Genomic DNA, 14,947 nt, shown 5'->3' with positions numbered 1-14,947 from the left:
AGTCTTAAAGCGCTAGAAGCATTTGAGGCTGTATCGGCCTTATTGGAAAATCTATCGCACTTGAGATTTGAACCCACGACCACCATTGGTTTGTTAATATCAACATCGTTAGCCTACTTGACCACTCGAGCTCGATTTTCATAATAAAAGTTAGTCGATCTCATATCGTTTTGCATGTTGTCTATACAACCAAGCAAACTTTATAAAGCTATAAAGAAAAAAAAAAAAAACAAGAAAATGAGGTAAAACGGATTTCATTGCTTTGTACTATCAAGTGGGCGTGGGTGATTTTTTTTGCATTGTGAACAGCTACTCCAAGAGCATATATGCGGAAATTCCCCATCGCTATATCTGTTGTGATTTATGAGTAACGGGGGAAAAAATCCAATCTTTTTGCTTTTGTTAATTTAGATGTGCTCTCACTTTATATTGCGCTGTGGACGTGTCTTTCGATCGATTTTCAATTGCAATTCATTTTCAATATCAATCGCCCTGCAAGAATTTCAAATCTCTTTGCCAACATTCAATATTAATATCCAAGTTTGCTATACATATTCCTTCAGACGGACGGACAGATATGGCTAAATCGATTCAAAATTTGATGCTGATCATACATATACAATATAGATGTGGTACTCGTTTTCCACGTTTATGGAAATGTGGATACACCACGATGGTTGGTAGTGTGGTTTTTAAAAAAGTCACAATATATTTTATACATATGAGTGTTTATCAGATAAATATCCTCCCCTGTGTTAATTGTCTGCCCGAAATTTCGCATTAACATAAAATTTTCCATGAATTATAAATAAATAAAGTTTTCAAAAAACGATTGTATTAAAGAGATTTGGGTTGAATGTGAACTGGTGAGTTAAATTGAACCGAACTCGAATTGAGAAGAAACGAAGTAGAAACAAATTGAACTGAATTAAGCTTAAATAGTCAGCAATCCTTGCCTTAGGCTTAATGAAATGCAGTTGTCTGAAAATCCGCCAGACGTTCAAATATCGGATAAGGAATATGGATGAGTGTTCATCATATCCATATCCATTACGAAGTTACACGCTGAATATACGGCTTTTACTTCAATTTCAATTTAGAAAACAATAAAATTGATTTACTTCACGGTTCGTGATTGTCCGATGTGCAAACTTTGTTCATTTAGATTAATCTTGTCGATGCTTCTTCGATTCGATTAAGCAAAAACTTTGTGTTCGACATTGGCCGATTCTTAAGTGTAAAATTCTGCCGATCAACGGTGTATGAACATCAACTTAACACACAAAACCTGTGATCAGCGGACATAATGTAAAAATAAAATAAAACAAACGGAGATATAATTAGAAGTTTTATCCGACTACAAACATAAAGTAAGAAATCCCACAGAAACATATGATCTATCAAATTGATTGGTTATGTGGTTTGGTCAATAAATTGCTCTAATTTTGGATTCAAAATTTCTCTATTTGTATGAATGAAGTAAGTTCAATTTCTTCATGGCCACGTCAGCTCAATACGACCGACCCGCAGTTTGTTACGGGATTTGCCTTGATTTCTATAGAGAAATTGGTTTTTTTTTTTTTTTTTTTTTTTTTTTTTTCTTTTTTTGTAACGAAAATAACTGACTGCGTTGGTTGCGGTTTTGATTATGTTTGTAATATAAACTAATAGTTAGTTAATAGGAAATCGTAAAATATTACTTGATTGATTTACTTCTGGAAAGCCAACCAATAAAAAATGTTTTCCAATTCACAAAAAATCATTTAAACGAAAAATAAATAGAAAGTACTTTCAATTCTGCTAAGTAAAAGACAAACTTCACAAACTTCAAATCGAGGATAGAGGTAAGAGAATACTTTTTGAAATTATTTTAGGTAAATTAATTTTGTTTCAAAAAAGCTTCATTCCCGATATCGTGGGCTGTTGAAAATAAGAAGAAAAGCTTGTTTCTTACAGCCTAAGAGTTCACATTTATGTAAGCTAATTACAGAGAAGGACGTTACTTCAATGTGTCTTTCCATTCCTGGTTGCGTGAAATGAAATTCTTAAAAATTTTTCATTAGCTTTGTGCCTAAATTATAGCAACAGTTCGATGCAGTCTATTTTGCACGAATAGTCTCGAACGAACACGAATAGTTTACGAACAGTTTCGGAATAGGAAGCAAAAAGTCGTTAGCGGAAAGCAAGCTTATTTTTCTAAAGGCTTGCATCTATCTTGAAAACTTTTCATTTCCTGCTTGCGTATTAATGTCATATTCGGTCTCATCAGCCGTGTAATTTCCATCCGAGTGACTCAAAGCAACCTGATTTTGCGCTATTTTTCCTTGCATTATATATTTGATAGTATCTTTTTTTTCCGATAGACGGTGGCGCCTATCTTTTAAAAATACTTGAAAAACATGAAGAGTATGGAAAATATCGACTTATTTTTCTCGCTCTCACATATATAAAATACAACTCATATATATATATATATATATTTGATGCCGATAGAAATTTTCATTACGCTTTGACATATAAAAAGCGGAAAAAGCGAAACGATGTAAACGCTGTATCTTTCTTAAAATGTTGGAATAATTTTCATAGTTTACTTCATATGCGACGATTTCAATTATATAGATGCTAACGTACGATGCACGAATGAACCGTAAATAAACTACATACGAGGATGGCTGACAGATAATAGGTAAATGGAAAAAGGACTATGCATGATGCCCGTCGGAAATGCATAATGGAAGTCTGAGCGAGAAGATATAAAGAAAAAGTCCAGAACATTGTTTTATGATCTTTTCATATCATTTAATAGCAAGGATAACGGTATAATTATATATTCAACGGTTTTTCATAAAATCACTGCGTTAAGTTCATATTATATAGCTTTTCTTTTCAAAATTCATAACACTTTTCTATTTTTCTCTTATTTTAATATAAATTTCATGTATCATCTTAAGCTCTTTTTTTCTAGCCTTCACTGTTGCTTTTTTTGTTTTGTTCTCTTTTTTCCTCAATTTTTTTTCTTTTTATCGTTTTTACTGAAAATTTATGTTTTAATTATGAAATATTAAAAGCTAACTAGTTGCATAAGCGTAATTGGCAAACTATAAAAAATAAATTTCCGACTTTTTGCTCTTGCTTTCTCCGACAGCTCCGACGGTTATCCAGTACTCTCAAGTTTGTTTTCCGCTTACCGGCGGATTATAAATAAAATATTTGGAATTCAATTTCAATTCATATCCATGAACCATAATATGAAGCACATAATTTTTATCATATATATTTTTTTTATATATTTTTTTTCTTTTCTTTTGGTCTAGACGTTTAGACGTGTCTAGTACATTTAGCTTTAATTAAACGAGATAAGTAAAACCGAAGCGCTTAAACTATAGGTTGAAGAATGTCTTTACTAACCGTTTGAAGTCGACACTTGAATCTAGCAAAATTTTTCAGTCTTTTGTGCACATTTTTTTTTTAATAAATATTTTTTTTCTTTCAATAATTTATGCATAAAATGCATAAAATTCACTGCGCTTAAGTTTAAAAAAAACTGCTGCTATATATGCTAAGAAAGCATGAATCCATTTCAAAGAAAACTTGTTCTTTATCTCCAACGTGACAACATAATATAATAATATTTAAATATTTAGAATAGTTAAAAACAAAAAAAAAAAAAAATAAATAAATAAAGGCTAATAATAACAATAATAATAATAATAAGACGCCACGGGAAAATCTTTTTTCACTTACGAATAAACCGTTACACGTAATTAACGCAATTAAAAGCGAAACATTAATGACCTCTTAGAGCGGCTCACATATACAACGAAAGGAGCAAAAAAAAAATAAAAAAAAAATAAATGAACACCTTCTCATCTAATTATGTTAATTTTAACTATACACATTCATACACACACGAACTCATGTATGCACGCACTCCTGTATACACATACACTTAAGCATGCATATATAAATTATATATTATGTTATATACTACATTATATTGTATAAATATATATATATATATATGCTATATATATATATATCCTATATATATATATATGCTATATATATATATATATATAAATATAAGCTCTATGTATAAACATATATATATATATATATATATATATGTATATATATATCGTTTTGTTTCAAGAAAGAACATTGGAAGAACAAAACAAAACACAAGAAAAAAACACAAAAAATATCGAAAATGAAAAATGATAAAACAAGTAAAAGAAAAGGAGAAAAGCTACATGAAAACAGCATCACTGGAGAATTATTCATATGGAAATGTGATAAGAAATAAATAAGAGAAGAAACGCGAAAGTACCGTTAAAGCATGAAAGAAAGAACTCAATAAAAAAATTTAACCTCATAACGCCCCTTTACTTTTATTATTACTTACCGGCAAAAAACTTAGGAGGAGTAAATAGGATAAAAGAGAGATAGAGAAAACGAGAGCAAAAAAAAAGAAAAAACGATGAAGGGTGCTGTTGTAAAGGGTTGGAGCTGGAGGGGGGCGGAATGGGGGAAGAAAAAAGAGCGTACCACCAAGTGGTGGATAACAACGACAGCCATTTTGTTGTCTATTTGATGGCAATAAAAAACTGATTTATAATACAAAAGAGAGTAGAAACCCCGAAGATATTTTCTTCTCAATGAGATGAAAAACTGAGATTCATATATGTTTGCATGTATTTTACAATATACATTATAATATAAAAATACGGGTGTATGTATGTACATGTCTGCTTATGTGTATATACATATGCATGGATTAGTGAATGCGGAAACTCTCCAAGCCCTACAGAGCATGTGCAAAATTGGTAAATACATTCACTTTAAGATGAGAGCCAATAACTATGCTTAAAAAACAGCAACAACGAAAGCTGAGAGGAAACAAAAATCCCTTAAAAAGGACAAGAATATTTTTGCTTATATTTGAAAATTTTTTAAAGCGAAAAGCTTAAAGACTATTTAGTAAAGAGTTTCTTAACTTTAATTAAGCGAAAGCTTACAGAAATTTAAGGATAAAACATGAATAGAAAATAATCAACATCCTTATTATCATCATCATCATCATCGTCATCAAGACTAAGTTAGTGTGTTTTTTGCATTTGTGTGTGTGTGTGTGTGCGTGTCTGTTTAAGTTTATGCTTAAATTTAGATTTCGCTCATTTCCTTTACCCTGTTATGTGATTCTCTTACAAAATTAACCCAAACGACCAAAAATTTAAATGTATCCACAACAGCCGATGAACATGATAGCCGTAGCTACACCAGCGAGCACGACTAGCACCACCGACACCATCAATACCATCGGTATTTTTTGTAAGCACCACCAGAATCACCAGTAACTATTTATTTTTTTATTTAGTTACATATTTAAGCAAATGCTGTTTGCAAAATTTTATTCTGTCGACCATTACTACACTACGGATGGCTACAATTCCCATCATTATCATCATCACATACATCATGTCATATCATTCCTTTGAGAATCATTTGCTTAAAATTAAACGAGTAAATATTATGCTTTCGAAAGGAACATGATTGTGTCGTGTGTTATGTATTATGTTGTTTATATTGTTTTTCCTTTATGCACGTCTCCGCTTTTGTGCAGTTGGCTTTAAGTTCCAAAAATTTACTTCTTTCATTTGTATGTCTGTATTTCAAATGCTAATAGCCAAACAAACAAACAAACAAACAAACAAACAAACAAACGAACAAACATATATACAAATGCTCGTATGTTTATGGAAATGTTGTGTATAATGCATACAATGGGGCTCCTAAGCACTTATTCTTACATTGAGATGTAGGGTATACATACATATATATGTAGGGTATACATATATATATATATATATATATATATATATATATATAGTTACATATATACTTATTCATCAGGATTACCTTCGCATGGCCGGAATTTATGGTCAAAATGTAACAAAACAATATGATGGCTTGTCGTTATATATATGGCCCTTCAAGTTCATAGCTATCGGTACTACTGCTCTTCTTTGAATATATTGCTTTTACAATGGAGGCATGACTATATTTGTGTTTGTGTGAGTATGCGGGTGTGTGTGTGTGTATGTGGGTATGCTATTATGTGCACTGCATTCAAATATTTGTTAAGCATTTAAGAAAAATTTCAAATAAAGAAACCTACACATAGACATAAATCAGCAGAAAATTTAACTTTAAACACTTATTTAATGATAACAATTCAATCGAAATTATTTAGCATTTCTTAGTAGCTTTCAATGTCTATTAATACCACAGTGACGGTTGCTGCAATTCCAGATGCCATCTTAACTCGGCCTCAATTACTGACAGGCTACCAAAAACTGAAGTTCGCCTTCAAGGCCGATGTGTAATTATAGTTAAACGTCCCGTTTCGAATTTTTTCTTTTTTTGCTAATTTTAAGCGCGTGAGTGATGGCTAAGTCAATTAAGTTCATTTTCATATTAAAGCTATCTTTGGCGGCTTCAGTACCTCTGATTCGAATCGACATCTGTCCAATACACATCGTGAACCACTAATGATCGTTTTCAGGACATCTACACCTCGCTGCATTATTACTATAGTGCGGAAGATCGACGTGGACGCAAACACGACTTATCCATCCCTTGTCTAAAGATAATTAAAATATTTATTGGTTGTACGTGGGCACCGTGCCCAAGACTGTGCCTTTTATATGCACCTTCGTACATTGAATGCGGACATTTGTGCTGACACTGTAAGATAGTTAAGAAGATTTTCGTATTCACGCGTAGACTAAATGAGTAATGCATGCCGATGCATATGTGGAATCCATGCTTGTTATGATGAAGAAAAATAGAATTGATTGGAAAAACTTAAGTCTTGGTTTACTTTGCTCGGTTAGTATTAGAGGAGTGCTTGCCCTAATAACGGGCAACGTTTTCGCTAACATTCCATAGGATAAGGGCATACCCTCTGAAAAGTTTTCGGTGAGGATTCCAATGAGACGGGATCGCCTCGACACTACATTTGGCGTATTATGGATTTCAAGGGTAAATTCATTTATCATAGCCGCAGCAAGCAATGCAAATACAATTTCGCAGTCTACGTCGTCGCACTTTAACTGAAATTCCTCATCCAAGCTGGTAAATACGTTCGGAGAGCGGCTTTGTGAAAGTGTGCAGTTCATGCAATCCTTCATTTAGTTACTTTCAGAAAGTAGCAGTATACTTGTCTTCGGAAGGTGTGGGATAGCGTTTTGCGGGACTATTTAACTAAAGTATAATCACTGTTTTTAAGCTATAGCCAGCCCTTCATTCCATTTTTTTTGCGAAGCGAAATTAAAGTTTTTGCCGGATCTTTTTATTTACCTGAAGAAGAATCTTCTTCTCTTGCTTTCAAAACGTGGCATTAGATTCTTTCAGTGAAAACGACCAGCCTCCTCGTGATGGTATCCCCCAGTACTTTTACTTAACTAAACAAGAGACTCTCTTTTAAGTAGACAGTTTAGAGTTTAAAATTTTTGTGGAAAAATTCGTCATTAATGCCGTGTTCTGAAGCCGATGATTTATCCCGTATAAAAATGTACAGATCGTTTGCTTCGAATGCTTCGCTTGATGGCTTTAAAGGCACTCAGTATTGATTTGGATCACCATTATGAAGAATTTTAATTAACAAGCAATTAATGAAGAATATTTCTTTGTCCTAATAGAGTCGCTGTGGTTTGCTGGATATATCAACTAGATTGAATCGTTACATCGTATACGTGATAGGTCGATTTTGATGGACTTGCAAGAGCAAAGCATTTCATAATCCGTAGGCTTGCCATTTATTGAATATAGGAAGAGAAGAGGTCGGATGATTAGGCTTTAATCTATTTGCAATTAAATTTTTTTCATCATGGTTTAAAAAACCTTTATAAAAAATATTAAGAGATTTATGCGGCAAGAACTATTTGTTCCTATTATGGTAATAATTTAGATCATTCAGTTGCTATTTATTTAAAATGAAAAATTGTATTATAATTTCTCTAATTACTCCTTGTTGCTGTTGATATATATATATATATATATATATATATATATATATATTATACGTGACATGAGTGTGTAGATAGGTTTCTGATGGAAATTTTCATTGATTTTTCAAACAGTAAATCATAGATCGCATATATATAGATATATATACGTATATCTATCTATCTATATATATATATATATATATATATATATATATATATATATCCCCTTACAATGTTTATAACTGTTACGAATAATGAATATTTGTGTGTGTTTTACGTACGTATGATAGATAACTAATTTTTATCAAAAATCATGATATATTATGCATGTATGCTAGTCGGCTATTATTGTTGTTATTGCTATTGTTTATAAGTTGGTAATATTTTCATTGTATTGTAGTTTGAAAATATTCCCCAAGTGTTATTTAGTAAAATTACTAAAATGCGATTTAGGTTCAGTAGTACAAGCGTACACGCAGGCAGCGGGAAGAGAGACAGACAGTCAGACAGACGCATCGACGGATGGACGAGTGAACAAACGGACGTTTATGTTTATAATATAGGCATATTCATGTGATTATGTGTATATTCGTTTGTGTGTGCATTGGATACGTGTGTGTTACACGTGTTTGGTTATGCACAACAATGCCCATAAATGCATTCGGTAATAAAGCAAAATTAAACAAATAGAAAAACAAACCGTCAACGCATCTAACATTGATGCTTTCACACATACAACAATACGTTGTATATGTTATAAATTTAGGTATGCAGACTTATAAATCTATAGGCTTAGACAGGTGGACATATAAGCATTTCACATGCATTATATGCTTATGTATGTATGTATAATGTATGGTCACATGGTGATTGTAATGTATTTTAGTTCAACTTATTTATTTGTGGTGTAAACTAGAAACAACAACCACACTAAAAGCATTAATAGCAATACTATCAACAACAACAACAACAATAATAATAATAATAATAATAATAAAAATTTATACTTATTGTTATTGGTGTTTATGTTTAGTTACCTATTTGTTACACTTAACACAAAACAATAGTTTGACAACTGAAATGATTACTAGAGAGGAAATATAATAAATGCATAATATGTATAAATATATTAATGCATTCATTCATTCATTCATTCATTCATTCATTCGACATCGATTTACGAAATTTAGTTATCTATTTATGATATGAGGCATCGATATTTGCATGAGGCATGTATTTTGCATTTACTTAAAGGCGTAGATTTGCGTTACAATCTTAATTGTATATAAATATTGTATTAGTTGAGAAAATCTTGCCAATAGCAGTAAATACGTGTGTGTGTGTGTGTTTGTGTGTGTGTTTGCACGCGAGCTTATATGTCTGTCCATTTATTTGTATATTCTATGATAATAGCTCAAGCTATTGAGTTTATCTTCGGTTTGATTTGTTGTTGTGATATTGGTCTGTTAGTTGACTGGCAAAATTTAAACTTAAACGAAGAAAGAGTAAATAATAACAACTTACCGCTTAAGGAATTATGGCCACAAACCGAAGGCGTCTTACCGAGCAGATAATCATCTTTGCATATATATTTATTATCGTCTAGAACGTAGAGCTGTTCTCCCGTGCTAAGCTGTTTATGGCAGATACAACATGTGAAACAATTTAGGTGAAAAACCTTATCACGCGGTTTTCTAACGAGATCGGATGGTGCAATACCTTGACCGCAACCACTGCATTTGGTGCCGTAGCGTCTAAAATTTTTAAAAGAACAAAAAAAAAAAAAAAAAAAAAAAAACATTATTTACAAAATTTATTAAATATATTTTGACTTAAAAGCAAACATGTTTACAAATGATAGAGCGACGGTCGTTTATCATATGCTTTCAGAATTTGAGAATATTGAGTACTTTAAGTTTAAGGTTACACCCAAATATTTAATCAAGTATTTATTTATTTTTTCAATATCATAATAATACTTCACACCAAAACTTCTTTTTTATTTTTGGCGATCAGACGCTTATTAGCGCCAATTTGCAATTATTAAAAGTTGAATGCTAAGCGAAATTCTTAAATAGTCATCTAAAAAAAAATATTTCGAATTTGTGCGTGTACATGTTGAATAACGCGTGTACATGTGGTACGCCGTTTAAAGTGTATAAGTGCAAGGAAGGCAAATACGAATATTGCACATAGGCAAGATGTCAATCTTGAGGAGTAATCACTGAGGCACTACGCTATATATATATTGTTGTGTGCGACACTAAATTGGAGAGTGATATGTTTTTGATCTGTGACACCTAAAAGAGAGGCAGAGGGAGAGAGAGAGAGAGAGAGAGAGAGAGAGAGAGAGAGAAAGACAGAGGCGGTGGCCAGCATACCACATCTCAACAAATCGCGTTATTAGAATCCGTGCCTTTATTAAAAAAAATTTGATTCAGTTCCAATAGGACGGAGCAGTATTTCACACAACTGTCAAAGGACAGGATTAACATTACTGAAAATGAGGCGCGATAAGGGAGACCTTTTTAATAAAACAACAAATATCTACGGTATTCGGTTTATATCAATCATAACGATCCAGCCTCAATAATACCACCAGAAGTACAGCGATCAAGAGGAATTCCCTTCCACTGTCCACACTCCGCCTATCTCCTCACGTCAAACAAAGTATTGATTACGTGCTATTCAAAGGGCTGTGCATCTCGCTGACGATTTAATAGCCAGGCTAGCATCGTGTCGTTGCTAGAACTAATCCGCAATGATTATCATGGGCAAAATAACTCAGCGCATGGGCCGTAAATCATAACATATTTTTAAAGCAAAGATCCACTGGCCAAGAATTCAAAGTTCTCGAATAAAAATTCCAATTTGTTGCTCAGCATATTCCTTGCTGTAAAATTTAATAGAGCCGCTGCAGGGTAACACCAGCAGACAGTATTCAGTAAAAATGAAAAGCTTCTGACATTAGTTTTGAGCACAATGTCGCGACGTAATGTAGTAGTCAAAGAAAAAAATCGAATTTTTGAAATTACAGTCCGATGATAGGCGCCGTGAAACCCGCAGCAATGTCAGCGGTTCCCGTTATCGGGCCATGCTTTCATGATATTTTTAAGAAAAACTAAACGAACTGAATGCCTCTTATATACGATTTCAATGAGACGAATATCGATGAACAGCGCTTTTCGTGGAAAACCATATAGAAAGAGAAAGATAAACAAAAAGAAAGAGAAAGAGAGAGAGAGTGTTACATTATTTTTATATATTTCTTGAAAATTGTTAACTAAATTGTTTAATTAACGGAAAATCGAAATGCTCTGGCGTTCTTTGTCTTGTTAAGTGATTCTTTAGATATATAGAAAATAGAAAATGGAAAGAAAGTAGGAAAAAAAAAACTTTCTTTTCAATTGCATAACAAACACGATCAATGTACATGTGTTTGTCCTGATATACGTATATATACATTAATCTGCAATATGCAAATAGTGAATGAAATAATAGAATCACCGTTGTTCACTCGCATTGTCATTTTAACGACAACAGTGACTTGCTTGTAAGGATAGCTCGCATTGTGGATTTGCGAGTGTGAATGGCGGTGTTCGACGATTGATTTTTCTTTTACATTTTTGTTTGCTGGTTGAAGCTTTAAAAGATGGTTGAACGAACAAAACGTACATAATAGTATGTATACGTATATATATGTAGAAGGTAACCAAGTGTTCAAGTATCCCAGGTACCGCTATTGTTGTTTCTATTAAAGATTTTCTGTTTTTCTCATTTCTTTCGTTTTATTTTTTTTTTTTCCAAATCGTAATTGATTTTTCTTTATTTTTATTGTTCAATGAGGTTCCTTTTTAAACTTGGATTTCTTTCTTCTTCTTTTTTTTTTTTTTCTTTTTCGCCTTTAATACATGAACGAAATATTGCCGCTTTTATGCAAAGTTAATTGAATGGCTTTTTTTTTTTTTCTATATAGTTGTGGTTTTCATTATTGTTGTTATTGTTGCTGTTGTTGTTATTGTTATTGTTGCATTTTTTTAATAGCTTCGCTTTCGCTGTACTTACCTATAAAAGTCATTCCGGCAATATAATTTGGACTCTCGACTAAAGCATTTATCTGTAAGTAGCTGAAGGCATTCACAGCAACGCACGCATGACGCATGCCAACCACGTTCTAAAACATTTAACAAAAATTTATCTAATATTGGTTTATTACAGCCGGCACACGGATCCCCAACACCGACCGGCGGTTCACTGCGCCCTAAAAATACAAATAAGAAAAAAACAACAAAAAAAAAAAGAATGATAAATCATACAGTTACAAACACATTCGCACTTTATATTTATTTATATTTAAATAATAGAATATAGCGTAACTACATTAGCCTAGGACTCGAAAATCGTCCGAAACCAAAAAATGGGCGAGCGAAGAAGAGAGACAAATAGAAAGACAAAATTATTATGAAGTTATGAAGAATGAATTCAGAAATATTGAGCTTTCATTGAGAAATTATATGAAAAAATATTGCAACGTTTCAAGCGGACAAGGCCGACCGATCATTCGGCATGACGCTTTCGTTTTACGCAATCATATATACATGGCGCTACTATAATATATATACTATAACTATACATACATATATATATATTTAAATAGAGTCGTCTTTACACTTTAAAGTGGACCTTGTACAACTTCGCGGTAAATTTTTCGCGCGAATGAATTATGCGCCATATAAGCGTCCTTTAGGATTTAGTGGCAAGCTTGTTTCAAGTACACCAAATATGATTAAACGAAAATTCCTTTCCTGGTGTTCATTAACAATCTTCTGTAGTTGACGTAAAACTTCTTTGCTCATGCGCCGGCGACAAGTTGTGTGTAAATTGTGTGACTTGTGTTCCTTCTCAACCGCACTGAATCGTAACCGACATACTTAATCGAGATCTCATCAAAATTTCCGAGTCCGGACAGGAGGAGCGATCAATACGCTCTTACACTTTTCATTGCATTAGTGTAGACGAAGAATAGTAGTAGTGCTTGTTGTTTTCGGCATAAGAATACAAAGTAACATCTGGTGAACAGAACAACGATTCGACGTATTATGCTTGGGATTTTAAAAAGGGACATAAAAAATCGTTTACTGCATCCGACGCTCGTACCATTCGGCCAACATACGGTATATCTCGCATATATAGAGAGTGTCAATTGAGTACGATGGCGAAGGGCTTGGATGCTCAGGGGTGATGGGACTGCGTCCAACACTCTCGACTCTCATAAACATCAACAAGCTGTTACTGGCAGTTACTATGGTTACGTAGCTACGTAGACCTAACTAAATCCGCGACAGTTTCAGTTCATCGACAAAGTCCTTCAATACGTTTAATAAGTCTACTCGGCTTATTGACTAGCTCACCGTAGAGGTGCTCGAAGACAATCCCACGACTACTCGCTCTTAAATCGCACTGCTCACCTTTAGAATAAGCTATCCGCGGTAATCTTTTCTACTACACTCCAGACATTTGAACTTTCAAATCGAACATGCACACGGACGAATCCCTCCTTCTTGCCCCCTCTAATTTCTCCTATAATTCCCGCCTTGTCACCGGTCATAGCTTGAGTAACTGGCCGTTTCAAAAAAAAAAAACAAAAAATAAAGTAACACAAAGATTCTTCTTTAGTAGTCTTCAAAGATTCCTTTTGTCGAAAAATGGGGAAAAAAATGTATTCACGACATTTTAATGCAAAAGTGTAAGCTTAGTGCTCGCTGGAGCAATGAAAAAAGTCAAAGTGAAAAGTAAAACGAAAGTATGTTTTCCCTGTGCATAACAATTTGTTGGTGTTCCTTGCATTAGAATGGTAAGTAAAACGGGCAAAGGAGATGCAGCGGAAAAGGAGATTCAACTCAATCGTTTCTCGATGTTTAGGTAGGTTAGGACGTCGTAGATTATCTGCTTCGGATTAATTTGCAATTTTTATAAATTTTCAAGTTAAGAAGTGTTGCTCTTAATTAGTCATGTTCGGTGCAGTAGGCCTTGTTCGTTGATATGTTACAAACTTTCACTTTCCCAATGATTTCTGATGCAACTAAAAAAATCGTAGAACGTGAGTAATAAATATTTGATGCACTTTCGCAGTTAACTTTATTTTGAAGCGCTATCAACCGAGATATTTGTTGGAATATAAACAAATTTGCATTGAAGGGTTGCAAGCATGTCTGCAATTAACTAGGAAAACAACGTTAAAATAATCTGCGATTAGTTTTTTTTGAAAATTTAGAAGAAAAAAAAATAGTTTTGTTTTCTTGTCATTTTATTTGATCAGATTTTATATATAGGATGTGTAATTCTCATTCCGATGCGTATTATTTGCAAAAGAAAATTTAATAAATTAGCGGCAAGCGTTCAGTGGCAACGCGACAGTTATTTTTAGCTTTAAGTTACTTTCGCTCACCGGGACCTTCAATCACTTAATGAGTTTAGGATTTAATTACCACCTACACACACGCAGGCAAATATTCGCATGAAAGCTTCGCTTATACATGTTCATGTACGAGTGTACATTATTAACTTTGTTAAATTTGTTTAATTACGATGTAGAGGTGTTAGTAAGAAAATAACACAAACGCATAAACGCGTATATACGTATATACGAACGCACATAAATGTCAAAATGACCATTCTCACACTGGGGAATGTGTTCCTGTAATTAGGAGCAAGGGTAACCAGCGGCATAAACAGAAGCTGTTAAATGTTACGCAAATTTAAACTTTGTGCCACTTGAACGTGTAACCAAAGCTGCAATTATCTCAAAACAAAACCTCTAATTTGTGCCATAGCTTCGAGGCAAACATGCATACGTACCATCATCTCTTTATACGTTCACCCGTCTGTTCGACCGTTCGTTCTCTCGTCCGTCCATCTATCCGTACGTCCGTCCG

General features: G+C 33.3%; 1 protein-coding gene across 1 annotated transcript in view; it reads right to left on the bottom strand.

The window, feature by feature from the left end:
- Positions 1-14,947, bottom strand: part of LOC119637204 (LIM/homeobox protein Lhx1) — a 135,774-nt gene that overhangs the window by 72,528 nt on the left and 48,299 nt on the right. Inside the window, exons 2-3 of the mRNA XM_038033055.1 lie at positions 12,078-12,273; positions 9,537-9,766 (exon numbers count right to left, since the gene is read on the bottom strand). Coding sequence (XP_037888983.1) covers positions 9,537-9,766; positions 12,078-12,273 — 426 coding nt within the window. The remainder of the gene's footprint in view (positions 1-9,536; positions 9,767-12,077; positions 12,274-14,947) is intronic.

This window comes from Glossina fuscipes, unplaced genomic scaffold (genome assembly GCF_014805625.2).
Source record: "Glossina fuscipes isolate IAEA_lab_2018 unplaced genomic scaffold, Yale_Gfus_2 43, whole genome shotgun sequence".
Classification (NCBI taxonomy): domain Eukaryota; kingdom Metazoa; phylum Arthropoda; class Insecta; order Diptera; family Glossinidae; genus Glossina; species Glossina fuscipes.
This window is presented reverse-complemented; position numbering and strand designations above follow the sequence as displayed.